Source organism: Myotis daubentonii, chromosome 1, assembly GCF_963259705.1.
Source record: "Myotis daubentonii chromosome 1, mMyoDau2.1, whole genome shotgun sequence".
In the NCBI taxonomy this organism is placed as follows: domain Eukaryota; kingdom Metazoa; phylum Chordata; class Mammalia; order Chiroptera; family Vespertilionidae; genus Myotis; species Myotis daubentonii.
In genome coordinates, this window is record NC_081840.1 from 229,845,805 (window position 1) to 229,868,339 (window position 22,535).

Sequence of the window (22,535 nt, forward strand, 5' to 3'; positions counted from 1 at the left end):
CAAGGATTAGCAACAACTAATAATAAAATAGAACAATTATAACAATATACTGTGATAAAAAGTAAAGGACTTTATTCCAAAGGACCCTTCCAATAAGAGATGAGTTTGATCCCAGTCTTGATGGAAGAGAATGACAGACCAGGTAGGAGGAGAGGTGAGGAGTAGGAGGGATTCCAGGCAGGAGGGCCAACTCATGCCAAGTCCTGAAGCCATGTGTCCACAGAATGTCAAGCACATCTGCCTGGCCAGACCCCTGTACCAGGCCTGGAATGGCAGGAAGCCAGGGCATGGAGTTAGCGGCGGGGAGCCGGCTCACACATGCCCAGCATTGGGAAGATCCGTCTCTGGGAGGACCAGAGACTCAGACTCAGACTGAGAGACCAAGCGCTTGCCAACCAGGTGACAGGTGTTGACTTCCTGAGCCCCTCCCCCCGCCTGGCATGCCCACCTGTCAGGTTGCTGCAGGGATGGATTGGGACAATGGATGAGGGGTCTTCGATGTGCTGGACTCATGCAGGGGCTTATTTAATATTAGATCCTTGAGAACTGTAGATCCGTGGACTGCCCTTTCTTCTCTCTGTCATGATGGATTTTACAATCCAAAGAAATCAGTTGATATAAATAAGGGAGCATGGCACAGGGTAAAAGCCAGGCAGACTAGGGTTCAAATTGCAGCTCCAATGCATGTGGCTTTAGGCAAGTGGCCTAAAGAAGCTCCCTGTCTACACCTGTCCTGCCCTCCCCTCCCATGATGACTAGGGCAGCATAGACTCCACAGACAATAACCATCCCATCTCAGTAAGCTCCAGCAGGTAGAGAGCATGAGGGTTTAGCACCCACTCTGAGCCTGGTGCACAGGGCCTTTCATGTAGATGGCATGGAATTGCAGGTTACTCTGTCACACCAATTTCACAGTTCCTACGCTGCAGTTACTTCTTCTGCGTCCAGATCCAGGGACAGAACTTTTGTACCACATCTCTACCGTCAATCAAACCGTGACTTGGCACCGGGGGAACAAAAGAACATTTTCATTAATTAATGATTAGGGCTTCCCCTTGACCCTAAAATAGTCCTCATTTCACCTGCCCTGCAGGAGGCCCAGCACGGCGAATGGTACGTTGGAGAGTACAGTCGCCAGGAGGTGGAAGAGGCCTTGATGAAGGAGAACAAGGTAAGACCTCGACGGGCCCATCAGCCTATGGTTTTCTGCCCACCGGTCAGAGGACATAGCAAGCAGTGGACTTCGATGAAATGGTTCTTGCCTCACCTTGCATTTCTCACTGCTGGCAGTTACCACAAATTTAGTAGACTAAGACAAATTTACTCTCTCACAGTTTGGGAGGGCGAATTCCTACATGGGTCTCCCTGGACTGAAATGAAGATGTAGGGCTGTGTTCCTTCGGGAGGCTCCAGAGGAGAGTCCATGTCATTGCCTTTTTCCAGATTCCAGGGGCTGCCAGCCATCCTTGGCTTGTGCCCCCGTCCCCTACTGTCTGACTCTTACACCCCTGCCTCCCTCCTACAAGGATTCTTCTGATTACATTGAACCCACCCAGATAATCCAGGATAATTTCCCATCTCAAGACTCTTAAACACACCTGCACATCCCTTTTTCGCTGTAAAAGTGACCTATTCACAGGTCCTGGAAGTTAGGACATGGACATCTTGTGTGTAGGGGCATTATTCTGTTTTCCATAGCAACTTAATGGAAATTTATCTTACTTAATTTTATAATAGCAATTCTGAGAGCCAGGTTTTATTAAAATTCATTGGGGTCCTATCACTAATGAACTCACCCACTAATGAACACATTCATTTTTTAAAATATTATTGATTAATTGATTGCTTGATTTGAGAGAGAGAGAGAGGAAGGATTCATTGTGACAAACTCATTGTACAGTTTAAGATAATAAGCCCAGAAATTGGTCACACATCTTGGCCCCCTCTTCCTTTCTGATCTTTGGCCATGTTATGTGCTTGAGTCTTAAGGCTTCAATTACAGCCAAATGTTTCAGGCAAAAGAAGTTCCAGAAAATTTCTCAATGCCACTCAATGTTCTCAGAGGCTGGAATATTTAAAGAGCAAGTTTTCCATTGATGAGTTGTGATGTTTTAGGAGATTCACTTAAGCTATTGGATCCTAATTTCCTCACCTGTAAAATGGGGATAAAACACCTCCTCAAATTATAAGTAAAGATCAAATGAAATAATGTGTGTCGAGTGCTTGATATCTTGAGAGAAATTCCCAATAAACCTCAGCTGTCAGCATCATTAGAACGTCACTATAGTTTTATTTATAAATTTAACATTTTTAAGTATTATTCTAGAGCAGCAATTTTCAACAGGTATTCCACAAATAATACCTGACTCTTCAGTCAGGGACATGGACCTCTTGTCCCTTAGTCAAATTTAAAAAATGACGTCAGCACAACATCAGCTGTCTGGTCTGAACGGTACCTTCTTTTGTCAGATCAGCAAAAAATACAATTTTTTGGTGTGCCACAGAACTGTAGCAATTAGTTTATGTGTGCTATGAGATGAAAATTGCTGTTATATCACGTTATAAGCATTATATAAATCTATATATTATAAATATTAATTACATTAACATATGCTATAATCACATATAAATATACAGTATTAGTCAAGAGAGATAAATACATATAACAACTATTATAAATATAAATTATACACAATACCTCATTGTATAGATCATTTATAATAATCTATGAAATTACAGTCAGATTTTTCATCATGTAAGTGACGCCCTGTGACCACAGACCTGAGCCGTGCAGACAGGTGTGATCACCTCCAGAAGGCCCGCTCCACTCCTCAGCCTCTCCGCCCGGCCCTCACCCTGAGCCTTTCCCGAGGGAGAGCCTGATGACTTCTGGCCCACATCAGGTGCCCTTCTCAGCCCTCAGACCGTCCCACACCCTGACCCTCGCTGTCTACAGCCTTGGCTTCCTTCTCTCTCTGGGACATTGTCTTAGAGCCCTTTCCTGTCCCCTCCTGCCTGCCCTGTTCTTGCCTGCCTCTCGGGCCAGGCTGTATTTTCTCCCCCCTTCTATGGCCTCGGCACTCACATTGACCTCAATGACCTTGAAGCTCCACATCTCTTTTGGGGACCCGAGTCCTCTGTTGACATCGCCCCATGCAGAGGCCCACTTATCATGCTAAACGCCTCTGCTACTCTAGCCTGTGGCGGCTCCCACCGTCTCTGGATGGTACCCGCGCATTGGGCAGGACAGGAAATACGTGGACACCGGCAGGTGAAGGGGGTACCCGAGAAGGGGAGGAGGAGAGCTATGCCCAGCATCCCAGAGCCAGGCGGGGCCTGTGGGGGATGGTGGCTGACTGGAGCCAGCACCGGGGCGGGAGGCTGCGGGAGTGACAGCAGATAAACCACAGGCAGGCTGCTGCGTTCATCCCTGAGCAGCTGAGGTTGGAGGCAGGTGCTGAGGAGGTGGGGGTGCTGGAAGATCTGGAAGAAGGGGTGTCATCTGACTGGTTGACGTCTCAGCAAATAACAAGAATCCTAATACATACTGTCACCCCATAACCACTGAGTTCAACTGAGTACAGAGCTAGTTTACCCAGAACTAAAGCCGTTGGGGAATCTGCAGCACAGGCGTCGCTTCCATGAGGCGAGGGTGGGACGCGGGCAGCCCCGCTGGCAGCCTGAGGAGTGACCGCTCTTCCTCTCCTCCAGGACGGCATGTTCCTGGTCCGAGACTGCTCGGCGAAGTCCTGCACAGAACCCTACGTGCTGGTGGTGTTTCATGGGAACAGAGTCTACAACGTGAAAATCCGCTTCCTGGAGAGGAATCGGCAGTTTGCTCTGGGGACGGGACTCCGCGGAGACGAAGTGAGTAACCTGATGGCTCCCCTTTTCTGTGCTAAAGGAAAATGGGGGGACAACGTGCGGGTGCTGGCCAAGGCCCTCCAGGTCCCCTGCCTGCAGGATGGGAGGAAAGAGCGCCGCCCTGGAGGTGGGGAGTGTAATTAATCCTTCCAGCCCCTTCCACAAGCATCCGTACACATGGCTCACACTCACGGCCAGGGCTGACCATTCCACACACCCTCTGTCCTGCTTTGCCCATTAAAGAAAACTCATTCTGCCCGACATCTCAATTCTGCCTCCCAGAACCCTCCCCCGAGGCCACCTTAATGCCACAGGCCTTCCCTGCCCCAGCACTGACTCCCCCTGCTGGCATTTCAGACAAGGTCTGTTGGCAATAGGAATTGGGAGGTTTGTGTCCCCAAACTAAAGTGGGCTTCATCACAGCATCCAGTGCCCGGTCTCAGGGCAGACCAGCTGGCAGGTGGCGGGTGAAGGAATGAGTCAGTTACAGCATCATGCATAACTGTGTCAATGAATCACAGGGAAAGGGAAAAGGAGATTGATTTTCACTGAATATAGTCATGATAGGCCTGGTCTGTCTGCATTATCTCATTTTAGTTTTCAAAGATTCTTTGACATAATAATTGCTTCTACCTTAGATGGAGGGAGACTGAAGCTCAGAAAATTAAACGAATGCTAGAGACATCAAGGTAGTAAGGGGCTAGAAGGGGCTGCTCTTTCCGCTCTTCTTGGGAAGGCAGGAGGGAGGGAGGGAGAGAGGAAGAGAAGGAGGGAGGGAGGGAGAGCCATCTACACACCAAGGAGAGAGGCCTCAGGAGAAACCAGCCCCGCCCACCTGGACCGGGACCTGGGCCTTCGAGCCTCCAGACTGTGAGAAAACAAATTTCTATTGCTTAAGTCCCCCTCCGCACCAATCTGTGGCAGGTGCTTATGGAGGCCCGAGCAAACTAACACAGTAATAAACCGGAACTTCCACCAAATATCTATTCTTCAATAGAGAGCAAAAGAAGGAATGTTGCGGGACTGCCAAAATGCCCCAGGTGGGCCCCCACGTGGAAAAGCCTTTCAGCAGCTGCCTGGATTGTCCAGCTTGAGCCCAGTGTCTGACCCGGAGCCCTTGCCTGTGTCACATGTGGGCTAGAATGGCTGGTCGGCACCGGCCAGGCCGCCCTGGGGTCGGTTCACCGCCTTTGCTGCAGCCCGGGATGAGCAAGTAGATGGATGCAGAACTCTGCCCGCTGTGGCCAGGTTAAGGAGCCCATGTTTCCTTTGTGCTGAGGGTTAGTGAGTTCATGAACGGAAACCACGGAGAACATGCAGGGAACATATTGATGATGGAGTCATTTTGGTAACTAGGACATAGTTCCCCTCAACTAGATACCATGGTTATTGCACTCTCCAGCTCGATATCCCTTTACCCTTCCAGTACCTACTTTCAGCTCCTAAAATTTCTCATTTAAAAAAAAAGAAATGATTTTTAAATGCTTGGGATTAAGGATTCCTTTTTTGTAAAACATATTATTGATTTCAGAGAGGAAGGGAGAGGGAGAGAGAGATAGAAACATCAGTGATGAGAGAGAATCATGGATCAGCTGCCTCCTGCAGGCCCCACACTGGGGATCAAGCCCTCAACCCCAGCATGTGCCCAGACCAGGAATCGAACCGTGACCTCCTGGTTCATAGGTCAAACCTCAACCACTGAGCCATGCCGGCCAGGCCTTCCTTAGGTAATATGGAAAGTGGGAATCGTGTGCCCTACCGTGCCGCAGAGCCCCCTGCGCCAGGCTGTTCTATTTGCTCTCTCGTGTGGTCCTCGGAAAACCCTGGAAAGGCCCCATCACTGAACCCCTTTACCAGTGTGGAAGCTGAGGCCTGAGAAGGTTACAGCTTTTCCCCCCACAAACCACAGCCTGGTCTGCTAATAAGAGAGGAAATGGATACACGGGGATGTCCGTGCTAACATCCTCGGCCCTCCATCAGAGAGACCGCCGCTCCTGCTGCCTCCGCAGGCGCCAGCCCTCATCTCAGTACCTGTCCCCATCTCCGGTGAGAAGTCAGCCTCCAGGTGAGCTACTCCCCTCGAATCAATGAGGACCCCTGGCGCCTTCCAATGCCTGTTTGAAGGGGACCCTTTTATGTGACGAAGGAATTTGCTCACGCATCTTCCAACAAGAGTTTCCATGTATTTCCACGACGCTTCTTTACCTTGACTATGCACAGGCATTATTCTGTGCAGTTAACAGTGAGTAACCGATCCATCGATTTCAATCTCACAGCAACTGTGAGGTAGGTGCTGCCTATGCCTCCATCTAACTGACGGTGAGACTGAGGCACAGAGGAGTGAAGTAACTGGGCCACCGTCACCACTAGTCACGGCAAGCTGGGATTCCATGGACTCTGCACAAATGCCGACTTCCTCTCGCAGTCTCAGACCACATCATGGCAGCGCACACAAAGCCCAGGCCGCTGGGAAACAGCCAAAACACGGGTGGGAGAATAGGTCACACCGACGTGGGGCTTACAGGTGCCACCGGTGCTGGGTGAGAAAGTGCCTCACAGGTGCTTCTTCCTGCCTCTCCTCTGAGCCAGGCCCTGGGCTAAGAGCCAGGCAGGCCCAGCTTGCACCTCTCACCTGTCACCCATCACCTGTCACAGTGGGGGCCTTTCCCTTGCTGAGGAAGAATCGCCCATTTTTTAAAATATATTTTTATTGATTTCAGAGAGGAGGGAAGAGGGAGAGAGAGATAGAAACATCAATGATGAGAGAATCATTGATCGGCTGCCTCCTGCACGCCCCACACTGGGGATGGAGCCCCAGATGGAGCCCACAACCCAGGCATGTTCCCTGACCATGACTCGAACCGTGACCTCCTGGTTCATAGGTCAGTGCTCAACCACTGAGCCACGCCTAAGGGCTCAGGGGGAGGGGGCTCTGCTATGTGGAAGCCAGCTACCAGCCAGTCTCTTGGAACTCAGTGAAGAAACAGCATCTTCGTCTGACCGCAGGGACCCTGGAGTGAGACACGGGTTTCAGAGACCGCTTTGGTTTTGTGTGGCTTCGTGGCTGGCTTGTACACTTTAGATGTCACCACACATACAAGGCGGCAGCACCTGTCTCCAGGGGTGATTGTGAGTGAAAGATGAGATAAGGTAAATAGAGTGCTGGACGCACAGAGGCAGGTGCGGACGGGGTATCAGATTCCATCGTAACTGGGCCCTGAGGGCCCTTTCCTTAGATCTGTGCACCGGGCACAGGCCAGGAACGGAGCCCTGAGAGTTGCCACCACCGGAACACAGTCCCCGGGGAAGGGACAGCACAGCAACACCTCGCACAAGCGCAGAAGACAAGCAACTCACATATGCCTTCAAGGAATAAGTCTGGGAAGGTCCATTTTGCCCACAGAAGGCATTGGGTCATGCTGCTAGCCATGTGGCTAGAAACTGGCTTCAGATTCAGGGAGCACCCAGTACCTTCCTTCCTGTGGCTGCTCCGACAAAGGACCACAAACTCAGTGGCTTAAAACAACAGACACGTATTCTCTCACAGTCCTGGAGGCCGGAAAACAGAGGTCCCAGTGTGGGCAAGGCCCGCCCCTTCTGGAGGCTCAGGAGGGTCCCTCCTGCCTCCCCTGGCTGCCAGAGCCTGTCAGGCTTCCTGGGCTGCGGCCCGTCACTTTAACCCCTGCCTCGTGGTCACACTCCTCCCCCTCCTCCTCCTCCTCCTCCTCCTCCTCCTCCTCCTCCTCAGAATGGTTCTCCCTTCCTTCTGTCTTGCAAGGGTACGTGTGATTACTTTTAGGGGGGACTAGGAGAGATACACTCCTCCCCCCAAGATCCTCAACTTAGTCCCGACTTTTGCCATGTGAAGCGACATATATATAAGATTTTATATATAAGATTTCAGGGGTTAGGACATGGCACATTTTGGGGCCCACCAGTCAGCCCACTATATCCATTTGCTCAGTTACTGAGCCAGTTCAGTCCTCAGGCCTCACCTTGTCCTGCAAAGGTGTATGATCTGTGGCTGAAAATTATGCTAGATGTTCACTTGATAAATTCAACATTGAAGACTAGAAAACAAGTAACTCATGGCTTTATTTCTCACTTCCCCTGTCTGCTTCTCACCTCCCTCTCTCTCTGTGCTTCTCATTTCCTCTCTTCTGCTTTCACTCCCATGTGTGTGCCCAGACAGACCGGCGTACCCTCCAGCAGTGAAATATAGCCTATAGTGAACACATGGGGCTAACACAAAAGGCTTAAACAAATGTTAAGATCCAATATTAGGATGGCATTTGCTGTCCTCCTGAAAAAACATCATTTCATATCAAAACAAGAGCTTAAGCATAATTTTTTAAAAGTCTCTTTAAGGAAATATATCAGTTGCAGGCTTCTCACTAGATGTCAATAAGGAGAATCGACAGTCTGACTTATGGCTCCTGCCTTGCCTGCTTCCTACTACTTGTTTCATATAACATGTCGATCTGTGTGGATTATTAAAACAATTAATGTTGAATCCATTATTCCGGGGCCCTCCTAAACAAACAGGAATGAGAATATGAAGCAAGCACCTTCCCTCTGAAGATTCCTACCAGGAAAGAGCATTTCCGTCATGCCATGCGGGTGAACCAATTTTGTGCAAGAGTTCTACGTGAGAAGTTGTTCTCATAAATCACTTTTTGTCTTGTCAAGTATGAAGAAAGAGAGGAAACTCTGTCTGAAAATGAAACGGGAAAACTTCCGTTCTTCCTTAAGGCTCACAGGCATAGTCTGTACACGTCTCGGGGATTTTGTTGCTCCTTCCTCATGTTCTTGACAACCTTGGAGGGAGGAGCTCCCAGTGACGACTGATGTGTGTTGCACCCTCACTGTACACCGAGGTCTCTTCTAAAGGCTGTATAGTTAGTAAGTCAGCTAGTCCTCAACATGGCCCTCAGAGGCAGGTCCTAACATCACCATCGCTGTTCATAGAGAAACTGAGGCAGAGCCTGTAAGAAACTTGCCCAGGGACACACAGCTGGTGGGTGGGAGAGCCTTGCATGGAATGCAGGCATCCAGGCGCCACGGCCCTTCACTTAGGATGGCTTTCACTGACCGTCACCCAACTGGACAGCCAGGGAACCACCTCACCTTAGCCCCAGGCAGGAACTAAGTAATAGTTATCCAATACCTGCCAAGGGTGGACAGACAGCTTATCTCATTGAAAACTCTGCTAACAGATCCAGTAACAGGCCCAGATGCGCAAGTCATGTACAGATTTAATCAGAACTCTAGAAAGACAAAACCCAACTTAAAGGGGCTTAGAGGCAAGGGGGCAGGTGTGTGGACTCAGTCGCTAGGAAGAACCAGAATAGCGTGGCTCTGGAAACTGGCCACAGTCAGGAGACTCATCACACATCTCTTTCCTCAAGTCCCTCCTACCCATTCCCCTCCCCCACACCTTGACAAGGGGCAGGAGGAGGAGACAGCCAGGGCAGTTGCTGGTACCTTGCATTCCAACCCTGTGCCCACCCCCTCCCCACTCCCAGGAAAAACAAGTTTCCTCCCCACAGCCAAATGCAGCCCCCAAGGGAAGGTCCCTGGGTGGCCTGGTGGGATTCCAGTCCAAAGTTGATTGTTCCCACAGCACAGTACCTGAAATGATCTATGTGTGTGGGAATTTATTTTGCCCCCACCAGGATGTCACCTCCGTGAAGACAGGGACCTTGATCATCTCCCTCCCTGCTGGCTAACCCTAAGGCCTGCGGACATTTCTGTGCCAGGATGGGGGCGCAGAGGGAGGAGTAGACGAAACCAAAGCAGAATCAGATTGTCCCCACCATGACGCCCTTCCTTCGGGCTGTGTCATCTCTGCCCTAGTCTGTTGGGACATCAGGGTTACAGCCACAGGCAACGTTGCATCAGGAAAGCACTGACAGGTGTCCAGCAAAACCAGATTCCATTCCTGGTCCTGGCCTTGCATCTGTGTGACCTGAGCTGGAGTGTCTTTAGCTCTGCAAGATCATTGCTCACCTCACAAAATAGCCCAGGAGGCTCAATGTTGTGTTCCAGTTTAGAAGGCAGGTGGTTTGAGATCTTCCTCATTACCTCCCAGCAGTCCCTTCCAAGGACTCCTCCAAACTCAGCCAATCAGACACGATGCCCACATTCTCTGAAGCCCTGTCTTGCTTCTTCCTCTGCTTTTACCATCTTTAACCCTCCCTGCCCACGTATCAGGAATCACCCAGAATGAATAGCCCGCTTCAGGTCTGTATCTTCGACAAAGCATTTTCTGATTCCCCAAAACTTGACATAATCTTAATTTCTCTCAAATCTGCACAGGACTTTATCTGCTCATCTCTAGAAACATAAAAGTGAAATGATCTGCTGTTCATTTCACAAGAAGCCCAGGGTAGGAAGCTAAGTTGATGAAGAACTATCAGCAGCCCATGGTCATCATAGACATTCTGATCGCACTGAGTTAGAACAGGAGGGGTTTACAGGAGAGAGAGTTTTCTGCAGGCCTTTCCCACCAATTTACTAATCGAAGGTCAAGTCTTGATGATCTGCATTTGGGTTTGTCTCAGGTAGGGGGAAGGCAGAGGGCACCAGGCATTCCCATGGGCTAACTGCTATGAAACTCACTCATCTAACTTATCTTAACTGCTTACAATAGGAACCTATGATAAAGGTGAAGCTTGACCAGGTGACCTGACTACTGGGTGTGGAAAGCTCAGCTACCTTAGTTCATCTTTGGTCTCCCCAAGTGCCTTTATTCTCCCTTATTATCTTACTAGTGGCCTGGTGCATGAAATTTGTGCACATTAAAAGGGAAATAATTAGAGGAAAAATTTTAATATTGCTATTTGCCCTTTCTCTATAATAGAAGTGTCAGAGACAAAAGAAAATTAGTAAAATGTATATGAAAATCTCCCTCCTCTCAGAGTCTGGGGCATGCCACAGGACCCAGAGTCAAGTCCCCGCCCAACCATGTGCACCTCGAAATCGTGCCAGACCGAGACCCGGCCGGCCCCACCCCCGTTAAGCACCACAGGGGCGGAGGGAGCAGCCTCAGATCCCTCGTCAAGCCCCACCAGGTGGGGGGCGTGGCCTCAGGTCCCCCGCCCCAGCCTGGCACCACGCGGCCTCAGGTCCCTGCTGATTTGTCATTATGGTGTCACGGCATTATGGCATCATGGTGTGATGACCATTTGCATATTAGCCTTTTATTATTATGATTCTTGTCACTCATCCTTTAAGAGATTGCCACACCCCTTTTTAAAATGACTTTCTGACACACCTTTACAACACCTCACCCCCAAAATGTGAATAAATTCCCTTTTCCAAGTAAAACTGAACATCTGTACTTTAACCTACAGGCACCAAAGGGATGTAAATTTCATTAACTTTCTTGTCTGTGTTTCAGAAGTTTGACTCGGTGGAAGACATCATTGAACACTACAAGTATTTTCCTATTGTGCTGATTGACGGGAAAGATCAAACCCGGGCCCACAGGGAGCAATGCTACCTGACGCGGCCCCTCCCTCTCAACAGACTCTCCTCGCCTTGGTAGCCTGATCTGCTTACCTTCAGTTCACAGGATCCCAGACCTCTATTATTTTTCACCTCTTTCCAAAAATTCTTCTTCTGGGGTTTTAAGGGATTACATCTTAGACTTCAAAGAAAAGAAAAACGTTCTATAATGGAAATTGGAAACTCAACCATGGTTTTTGAAATCTCAGACCACAGAATATGTATAAGATGCATAAATCAAAACTAGTTTTTCAAAAATATGTTCTAAAGAAAAAAACTGTAAAGACGGTCATTGTGCCATGTTACAGATGAGCAACAGAGGTTACAAGAAACTATCGCTGGGATGTTTGCAGCTGGCACATGGCGAGTTTGGGGGAGACCCCCAAATCTATGCTCTTCCAGGACCTCGTGCGGCCTTGTTTACTTCAGAAATGTTTGGACTTGTGAATTTACAATGTTTTCAGGATTCCTTATGCTGAGGAGTTAGTGAATGTCAGCTCTATTTTATTTGTGATCCTGGAAATTCAGTTACAGAGAAGCAATATGGCAGGAAAACAAGAGAGAGCACTTGTGAGTATCGCTTGAAAGATAGAAATCAGAAATGCATTCCCTGTGGTATGAAATGGCCAGCTCCAGTGTACTCTGCTGAGAGTCGCTGTAAGACGAATGGAATTAGGCGTTTCCTAGTAAGGGCGTAAGCTTACGCCTGAGGGAAGGTATAGTTATTCTTACAAGTCCAACTGTGGACTTCCATTCGAAGGAAGGGCAGGCCTCACATTAGCGTTATGTTGCGGGAACATTGCACTGTCCCTGCTCAAGGCCAGGAGGATGTACTTTCATTCAACAGAAGAAGAGAGCCAGGATTTTTATCCTTTCTTGCCTGGCTCCCTCCAAGCACATCTTCCCAGGTACATTTCCTGCCCTGTGAAATTTTACAGAGAGAGAGAGAGAAAAATGATTTGAAAGTACAGAGTTACCTACCTTAAAATATATCAATAAGTAAACTCTTGTAGTGACATTTAAAAAAATAAAGAGAGTCCTAGTTGGAATGAATAGTACACAAGGACTTCAAATGTTACCAAAGCCTGCATGTGAAAGTTATAGACTATGTCATTGTAGCTAGAAGTAAAACCAAAATAGAATGAAAAGGCAAGGGATAGCAAGGAAAATACTACACACAATGCCCAGGATTCTCTCTCGTCCAAAATAGCAGGCAGTGAGCACTGGGAGCATTTGCCAACCAGCGGAACAGGTGCCTGGCTCTGACCTTCCACAAGGTCAATGTGAGGTCACGCCTCTAGGACAGACCAGGAGCATTTGATGCAGAAGCTCTTTGTAAAGTTGGAACTTTTTAAAAAATATTTTCATTGATTTCAGAGAGGAAGGGAGATGGGCGAGAGATAGAAACATCAATGATGAGAGAGAATCATTGATTGGCTGCCTCCTGCACGCCCTATACTAGGGATCAAGCCGGCAACCAGAGCATGTGCCCTGACTGGGAATCGAACTGTAACCTCCTGGTTCATAAGTTGATGCTCAATTACTGAGCCTCACCAGCCAGGCAAGTTGGAACTCTTGATGCCCACCTGAGCCTGTCTTAGATGTGCCTGCACAGGGTAACATGGGAACCAAGAGACAAGAGTGTATACATTGGAGCCTGGCTACTAAGGAGCAGACTGATGAGAGCTGAAGGCAGTATGGGGGCTCATCACGCTCACCTGGGCTTCAGCAAACCCCAGCTAGTGTGGAAGCGGGCTCTGCAGAGAGTCCATGGTGGGGAGAATCTACGCCTCACTCTAAAAAGCCATTGGCAGGTTTTACCAAGACCTCCAATTCACCTACCACAAGGCCCTGCCATTCCATGCTGTGTTCTCAAGAAATGTTTCTGAGTCTCTGCAAGCACTGCTCTTGTTAAAATAAATGAACATCAGGTGGTGGTAGCATTTTTATGAAGCTTATGGGTTTTTTAAATGCTTTATCACCTCTTATTCAGAAATTCATGATATGATGCTATGAGGAAAAGGAATCGACCATCTTAAAATAAAATGCTCATGATACTTAACATGTGAAAAATCTTCAAAAAGAAGATATTGGCAGGGCTGGCTTAGATGATTGGGATTTGAGGCATGCTAGCTGGGAATTTCTGGAACTCAGATGCCAAGGCAGGAGTTAGAAGTGCAAACATTTAGTGGAAGTAGTGCCTGTGAAAGATAAGGGGGGAGAGAGACAGGAGGAGGCAGGGAGAGCCTTCAGGCTGTGATGTAGGTCTGACACTTGTGGGAGGAAAGAGGGAAGGAGGGAAGATGAGTGGGAAGAGCATCAGACTGAGACGCAGCACTGGAAGAGCCTTGGCCAGCCCATTGGTAAGATCCAGAGCAAAGATTGCCCGTAGAGGAGAGAGTCCCACACTGGGCAGAAGTGGCCAGGTGTTCGCACACCACCCATGTTGACTCATGCCTAGGGCTCTCCAGGAAAAACATGACCTTCAAATGCCACGGGACATCCAGAGGCACTGCAGCTGGAGGCTGTCAGAGAACTTGGCAATCAGCAGGTTCTTCTTGGAAGGGAGAGCCAAGCGGCCCATCCCCGTGTCTGCCGAAGGGACAATCCGGTTCTTGGTGTTGATGGTAATGACATGTTGCTTGTAATAAATCACTAAAGGATAAAGGTTTATAAACTTTAACTGTACTTGATTATTAAAACAGTTCTGTAAAGAGGGCAGAGCCAGGATTCTGAACCCATGTATGACTGAGGAAGCTGTGCCTCATTGGCCAAAATCTTATGGTGACATAGTCATGGCTGGAACCAAGTTTTTCATACACCACACTCCATTTGGTGTCTAGTGTCTCATTGATCGGTAATTAAAAGCTCAATGATTTGGGCTTGACATGCCCACATTTCAAAGGGCTTTGATCCCTCTTCAACTATGATTTCATTTTCAGTTGAGAAGTGTCACTTTATACCTCGCCTCAGTAGAGCAGTGGGATTTTAGCTGTATCTGATTATAGCATTCATGAAGATTTCTTTTTGACAAAATCATCCCCATTTGGATCTTCCTCATCTTTCATAATACCTTATTACAAGCACTACTTTGTGTATGAGTATGTATACTATGTTGCTAGGCAATCTTGTAGATGTTGGAATTATAGCAGTGAATTAAGTGGGAGAAACAGACAGCAAATAGTAAATAAGATCATCTAAGTTGGTTTCTCATGACTTTGTTGTAGTTTTGCTTTAACACTTTATCACTGAGTGCTTGTAGTAAGGCCAATATTAGATATTTTGCTGGAGCCAATTTAAGATGGCTTTAAAACGTTTTCAACCAGAATATGTTAAATTTTTCAAACTTACTTAATGGAAAACTCCTCTGGGGTGTACTTGTGTGAGGGGTTGGGAAGGCTATTGACTAACCACAAGGCAGGATATTAAGATAATGTCTAGAAAAATCTCCAAATATTTGGAAATTAAGCAACACATTTCTAAATTACTCATGGTCAAAGAAAAAAAACACACAAAAGTCGAAAACTATTTCAAAATGAATGATAATGAAACATAATATAGCAAAATTTAAGGATACAACTACCATTTAATTATATTTAATATAAGTATTGACAGCTTAAAAGGCTTAAATGCTTATATTAAAGATAGTTCCATAATCAAGTACCTAAGTGTCCAGTTTATGACATAAAGAAAGCATAAATTAAACCCAAAGTAGAAAGAAGAAAATGTTAAGGATAAGAGCAGAAATCAACATTACAAACAAAAGGAAATAAAAGAAAACCAACAAAGCCAAAAGTTGGTTCTTTGAACAATTAAAATTAATAAACAGATAGCAAAAGTAATAAAAAAAATAAGCAAAAGAAAACAAATTACTAAAGAATAAAAGGGAAAACAACAGATCCTACATACATTGAAAGGCCATTAAAGACATATCATAAGTACCTTTCTTTCAGTGAGGTTGAAAAATATAATCCCATAGAGACAATACTAATACAAGAAGAAACAGGAAATCTGAAAAGTACTCCAATTTTTTAAAAATATCTTTTTATTGATTTCAGAGAGGAAGGGAGAGGGAGAGAGAGATAGAAACATCAATGATGTGAGAGAATCATTGAGTGGCTGCTTCCTGCAAACCCCCTACTGGGGATCGAGCCCGCAACCCAGGCATGTGCCCTTGACTGGAATCACACCTGGGACCCTTCAGTCCGCAGGCTGACGCTCTATCCACTGAGCCAAACAGGCTAGGGCCAGCACTCCATTTTTTAAAAGAAATTAGCAACTTTCCCACACAAAGAAACCTCTAGATCAAGCATGTCAAATTCACGGCCTGCAGGCCGCATGCCTCGTTTATTTGGCCCGTGTTAGCCTTTGAGTTTGACATGCTTGCTCTACATCATGAAGGATCCTATAAAAAATGTTAAAGTTATAACACAAAATTCACAAGCTATTTAAGAAGGTCGAGAGAGAACATTTCTGAACTCTTTATAAGGCTCCCATAAACCCAATCATAAACAAATACACAAATAAGCACATAAGCCTGACACAGACAATACAAAGAAAGAAAGTCCAGCTTATGTGCCCTAAGCATGGATACAAAAATCTTTAACAAAATGCAAATAAGTAAACGGATGGTGAGTGGAGCAGTCAGGCTTCTCACTACTAGAATGGGGGATTACTGATAATCAAAGGATCAGGTCAGAATGAGCCATAACTCTGCATGAGATTTGGAGACGTCAGTATGAATTCATGTTTTGCTTAATATAGATCTACAGGAGTAAACATAGAAATCATTACACATGTTAGTATACACACATCCAGTTCCAAGCTCTGTGCACTTAGGGGGCCTAGAAGCAATGACACTGGTAGAAAAAAAATCGTGGGAGGAGGCAAGCCTGCCTTACCAGATTTTTTAAAACATAAAGCCACTGTTACTGAAACATACTGAAAATTCACAAATAGAAAAGCGAGGATATGATAAAGGTGAGCAAAGATGGTTTTATTTAAATAAGTTTTGCTGGAAACAATTGCCTGCCAAATGAAGAGGGGAAAAATATACCTACATAAAAAAATTCCATGGCTATTCATTATTTAAAGATAAAAATATATAACAATAACTACTTAGAAGAAAATATTTGCATGCCCTTGTCATTTGCGGTCATGTTGTATGTATTGGGGGTACTTGTTTTAAAAGAATAGTTTATTGATCTTTAGAGAGAGAAGAAAGGAGAGGGAGTGAGAAACATCAGTGTGAGAGCACAATACCCATTGGCTGCCTCCCCACCAGGGTTCGAACCCACAACCCAGGCATGTGCCCTTGACCAGGAATTGGAACCAGCAACCTCCCAGTGTACAGGATGAAGCCCAATCAACTGGCCAAGGCTGGGGTTACTTCGTAAGCAACACAGGAAACAACAACAAAGGCAGGGAAATGAAGAAACATTTGACTGGGAGGGAGGCAAGACTTCAGAAGAACGTTACAGCCAGTGCTAGTTGGGGGGTTAGGGGAGGGCAGGCCAGGCTTCTGTAAATTATGAGTAACAATGGTCACTGGAATCCCGGCAATGCTTTGGAAATTAATCTGGTAATTTCTGTGAAAATGAAAAATATATGTATCCTTCCCACCACTTCTACTTCTAGAAGAATTAAAAGTATACTTCCTGAAGTAGGAAGTAGAAAGGAGGAAGGGTGCTTAATGAAGCATTGTCTGCCAAGTAACAAAGCAAAAAAAAAAAAAAATTAAAGTTCAGTAATAAAGAGGTCTTAAGTGTACTCTCACTGTGGAATAGTATGCAACTATTTAAAAGAATGCTTTAGCATTGTGTGGATTTTCCCAATGAAATAGTCATCATGGGCTGTAAGTAATAAAAGCACCTTGCTGAGAAATGTATATAAAATTGGTCTATATTTATAAAAACAACTACTCCCCACCACACGTACCCGGCTATTTTTTTATATTATCATTATATAAGAACATACTAGGTTATTAAAATTTGTTATGGTGGATAGAGACCTGTTTGAGAAAGAAGAACTGGTTTGGAGACAGATGAGGGAAGAAATGACTGTGCAACATGAAAAACACTCCAGCATCGTGTCAGAACAAGAATAAACCAGAACATTGTTAACACACCAGCAAATGTGTGAAACCAAACATGTATGTGGGCATGATTAGAGGGCAGCATGGGAAAATGAAAACTTCTTCATTGGCTGCAAAAAAAGAAAAAAATATACATCATTCTTTGGTACCGAGCCTCATAATGCATCCCTCTAAAATGATCCCATATAATAAAAGGCTAATATGCAAATAGACCAAACAGCAGAACAACAGAACAACCAGTCGCTATGATGGGCATTGACCACCAGGGAGCGTGTGTGGAACATGGGGGTGTTGGCCATGGCAGGATAGTGGAGCAGGTGAGCGGGGGCGCCAGACCAAGGCTGGGTGCCGGTAGCTGTCATCGGGGCGAGCCTCTGGTGGTTACTGAAAATTCTTGGTTCCTGTGTGCCACCGTCCTGTCCGCCACTCACACCTGCTGCCAACGCCGGAGCCACCACTCGCAACCATTGCTGGTGCCCGGCACCTGTCTGGATCACTTGGCACCATCAGTGGGTGTGAGTAGCAGCTACCTGCCCTGATCACCCCTGAGGGCTTCTCTACCTCCCCCCGGCTCCTGAGGGGCTATCTGGGCAGCAGCCGCTGCTCGCACCTGCTGACGGCACCAGCCCCACTCACACCCGCTGCTGGTGCCATAAGCCCTAGGGAGCAGCGGCAGTGCATGGGAGCTGCAGCAGCGGGAGTGAGGATGCTGGTAGACAGGGCACTGGGAGCTGAGGTGGGAGGGGCCAGGCAGGAGCATCGAGGATGGGCCAAGATCCGCCCCTGTGCCTACCACAGCCTCGCAGCCCACAGGTCCTTTCAAGGTGCATGAATTCATGCACTGGGCCCCTAGTATTACCTATAAAACACAATTTGCTAAGTCAACAGCTCTGGGCAATTTCTCATCGTATTTGCAAGCAAGCAACACTCTTCACATCTTGAGTCCCTTTCCAAATACATATATAACTCAAGTCCCCCATTTTAACTTATCTTTAAAAACTGATCTTTTTCTCTAGGGGACAGGAGGCCATGTACATGGGACAAGAGCAGAGGTGGCCTGGGAGTGTCTGCCATGTTGATGTTTTGTTTCCGAGGAGGGAGACCTGAAGTAAATATACTCTGACATCAGGATGCTCTGAGGCTGGGTGAAGAGTACGTGGGTGTTTGCTAAATACTCTGGCAATAGTTTTAAATAGCCCATCATCTACGGAGGCAGGAGGCCCCAAGAGGAAAGAAACCCCCTTTCTGGCTTGAGGAGTCCCTGGCATGAATAACAGCTCCTACCCAATCAACCCAAGTCAGCAGGCCCTGCCATGGGTCCCAGTCTTCCCACTGGATTCCCATCACTTCATTATAATGAACGGGGGACACACAGGGACCCCCAGGCATTCACGGAAAACCTCTCAAGAGAATGGGCAGGGGGGTGGGGTGGAGGTAGAAGCAGAAATAAGGGGGGTAAGTGGTGATGGGGAATAATAAAGAAGACGGAAAAAGAGAAAGGGAATAAAATAGTCGCCAACAAAAGAATAAAAAAACTATTTTAAAATTCTAAGTAGTATAATCCCCAGAGAGATTGGAGAATGCCCTGCATTCATAAAATTCCATAGGAAAAACATTATACATATCTTGCAAGATAAAAATCAAGAAAATCTTCCAGGAAGTAAATAGAACAGAAAAAAAAAGTAGAAAATATAAGAGAAGAGATTGAGAGGCAAAGAAGATCAACCAAGAAGTTTCATTATCTGGATAATAATAAGATGATGATGATGATGATAGAAACAGATACTATAGAGCTAAAAAAAAAAAGGGGGGGGTTAAATCCAAAATTGAAGGACAATAGTTTATATATTTAAAGCTACATTAACTGACCAGAATGACAGGTGATGACAGATAGAGGATAGATAGATAGATAATAGATAGATTGGTAGATAAATGATAGATAGATGATAGATAGATCGATGATAGTTAGATTGATAGATGATAGATAGCAGGTAAATAGATACATCATCACAAATGATAAAGAGGAAACCTGAAGGCTCCAGGGAGGCAGAGGGGGACACTCTCTAAGCCAGCCGTGGGCAAACTACGGCCCGCGGGCTGGATCCAGCCTGTTTGAAATGAATAAAACTAAAAAAAAAAAAAAAAAAAAAAAAAAAGACCGTACCCTTTTATGTAATGATGTTTACTTTGAATTTATATTAGTTCACACAAACACTCCAGCCATGCTTTTGTTCCGGCCCTCCGGTCCAGTTTAAGAACCCATTGTGGCCCTCGAGTCACAAAGTTTGCCCACCCCTGCTCTAAGCGAAGAGAAGCAGGCCTCCCAGCAGCGCCTCACCCAGTTGAAACCAAGAAGACAGCAGAGCTCTGCACCCAAGGGTTTGAGGAAACCGTGTTTTCATCCATGTAAGGGATGAAAAGATCTTTTTAGACATTCAAGCCTTCCAACAACTCACCTCTAACCCTCTTCCTCAGTAAGGTATTTGAGATAGTCTCTGGCAAATAACAAGCAAGCAACAAACAGAAATCTAAGGGTACCCGGGGTGTTAACACAGACCAGACGGAAGAAGTGCAGAGGGTCCAGTGGGGGCAGGTAGACACCAGCACAGACAAGAACTGGAGGTCCGAGCGTGTCAGGGAGGAGATCTGGGGGTTGGAAAGGGGGAAGGGACCTTTTTAGAGCATCCCATTGAATAGAGCGGTTGGAAGAGTTTAAAGCTACAGCCATCGCTAGGGATCTGCTGGGGATTGTTTCTAGGACCCTTTCGAACACCAAAATCTATGGATGCTCAAGTCCCTACATACAAGGGTATGGTGTTCACATATGTATAACCTCCGCACATCCTCGCACACAAATCATCTCTACATTACTTACACTACCTAATACAGTGTGCGTGCTGTATAAATAGTTGTTATACTGTGTTGTTTAGGGAATAACAATAAAAAATTTTGGTGTGGCCCTAACCAGTGTGGCTCGGTGGATAGAGCGTCGGCCTACAGACTGAAAGGTCCCAGGTTCGATTCCAGTCAAGGGCATGTACCTTTGTTGCGGGCACATCCCCAGTAGAGGGTGTGCAGGAGGCAGCTGATCAATGTTTCTCTCTCATCGAAGTTTCTAACTCTCTATCTCTCTCCCTTCCTCTTTGTAAAAAAAATCAATTTTATATATATTTTATATATATATATATATATATATATATATATATATATATGTAAACCTCTTTTTAAAAAAAAGTTTGGTGTAATATCGATAAATCTAGGTCACATATACCTGCAGCTCAGGTCACTAGGAAAGCTCATCATGAAGCTTGAAAGTGCTGAAAAATTATCCATTTTAGCTCCCATTTTCCAGCATTTCAATATCAGCATTCTTTTTTTGCCTTCTCATTGCTCACCGTGGGTACTTATTAAAGAACACACAATTGTGAAGACGTGGCTCATAACTTCACACTGAGCGCCCTGCTGGGGAGTGTTCTCCGCTGAGGGAATGAGCCACATGAGTGCTCAGCTGGGCATCCGGGACCATGCCATGCGCGCCCAGCTCTGCTTACTTTAAAGGCAGCAAGAGGGCGCGTGGCCCTTCACGCCGAGATTCTAATAAAAGCGGTGAGAGCCTCCGATGTGCATCCTCGGAGATGCAGTGGCCCTGGCTTCACATGAGGGGACTCTTGAGGGGGCGGGGCAGGGAGAGAAAGAATACCTCTGTTTCTTCTGCAGGCTTCTCAGAGGTTGCTTCCGCTGAACTGTGTGAGTTTGTACATCATTCAACATAAACTGCTCATTTTTCATATCATGTTGGCCCTTGCTTTGCCCATCCCCCCCTTTACTTTCCCTACCGACATGGGATCAGTTCGTTCTGGGATTTGCAGTGAGTGACAGGAAATCCAAAATATAGAAGCCTATCTACCTCTTAAGTAAATTAAATCTGGGGGTGAGCAGTGGGCGTCAGTTATGAGCAGTGGGGGTCTGTGATTATCAGGGACTCAGGCTCCTACCTATGGCTCCCCATCCTCAGCCAGTTCTATTCACTTTGTGGCCCACGTGGCTGCTCCAGCTCCAGCCATTGCCTCTTCATCCCTGCATCCAAGCCAGCAGGAGGAGGAAAGTGGCCAAGAGTCGCATGTCCCTTCCTTCAGGGACACTTCTGGATGTCATGGATACTCTGGTTATACTTACTTCCCATTGATGCTCACACACGTAGCTACAAGCAAGAAGCGCACGTTCGGTCTTTTTTTCCTGAGCAGCAAGAAATTGGAGTAGGGTTATTACCAAGAACAAAAGGAGAAACAGATTTGGGGAAGCAGCTAAGAAAAGTCTGCTACCATTATACTCATGAACTGCAGGTAAGTGCTGGTGAGCCCGCCATCTATCCATCTATCAGGGGTCTTGGTGAAGGAGAAGCCTAGTGGTGAGCTGGGCAGAGAGGAGCACCGTGTGGCAGCGGGCACAGGCTGAGGAGCAGCCATAGGAGGTACTGGGGGAGGCAGTGTAGGGCAAGACTAACTCTATATGGAAGGACCAGGTCTTCCCTCATTCCTATCCCGTTTGAACCTACTCGCGTCTACTGCTGGGGGCGAGGACGCTGCCTGAGCCAGGAGTGACCGCCCCCAGTCAGTATTCCTCTACTTGTTCTGCTGGTCCCACCGCGTGTCCAATTGCTATGAACGTTTCTAAACGCTCATCTCCCTTTCTGCACCCATCCCCTCCCTGGGGAACCGCAGTGGGGGCCGGTCCCTGTCCCCACCATGCTTTGTCTAGCCCTGGTCTGGGCAAGGGACGCCGATGGCTCCGACAAGCTTGGACTTGGAAGCCGGCCTATTCTACGCCCAGCTTTGTGTGATCCTCCAGGACGATAATTGCACTTGATTGAATGCAAGCGTCGCAGTCATAGGTCAGGATTGCGCAACGGGAGGCCAGGGGGCGGCGCACAGCGCTGCGTGGCGTCCTCGGCTACCCGCCGGCGCTGCAAGTCCAGCCTCCGCTCCTGCTCCAGCTCCGGTCCGCAAAATAAGCGAAACAAAAGCAAAGAAGCCCATGGAGATTCTCACAGGGGCAGGTCGGCGGGCCA

General features: G+C 46.9%; 1 protein-coding gene across 2 annotated transcripts in view; it reads left to right on the plus strand.

The window, feature by feature from the left end:
* The window catches only part of CLNK (cytokine dependent hematopoietic cell linker), a 132,093-nt gene extending 118,492 nt beyond the window's left edge, over positions 1–13,601 (plus strand). For both annotated transcript variants that reach the window (XM_059675710.1, XM_059675716.1), the window contains exons 17-19: positions 1,094–1,171; positions 3,712–3,867; positions 11,267–13,601. In XM_059675710.1, the coding sequence (XP_059531693.1) occupies positions 1,094–1,171; positions 3,712–3,867; positions 11,267–11,413 (381 nt within the window). In that variant the 3' untranslated portion in view covers positions 11,414–13,601. The remainder of the gene's footprint in view (positions 1–1,093; positions 1,172–3,711; positions 3,868–11,266) is intronic.
* The last annotated feature ends 8,934 nt before the right edge of the window (positions 13,602–22,535 follow it).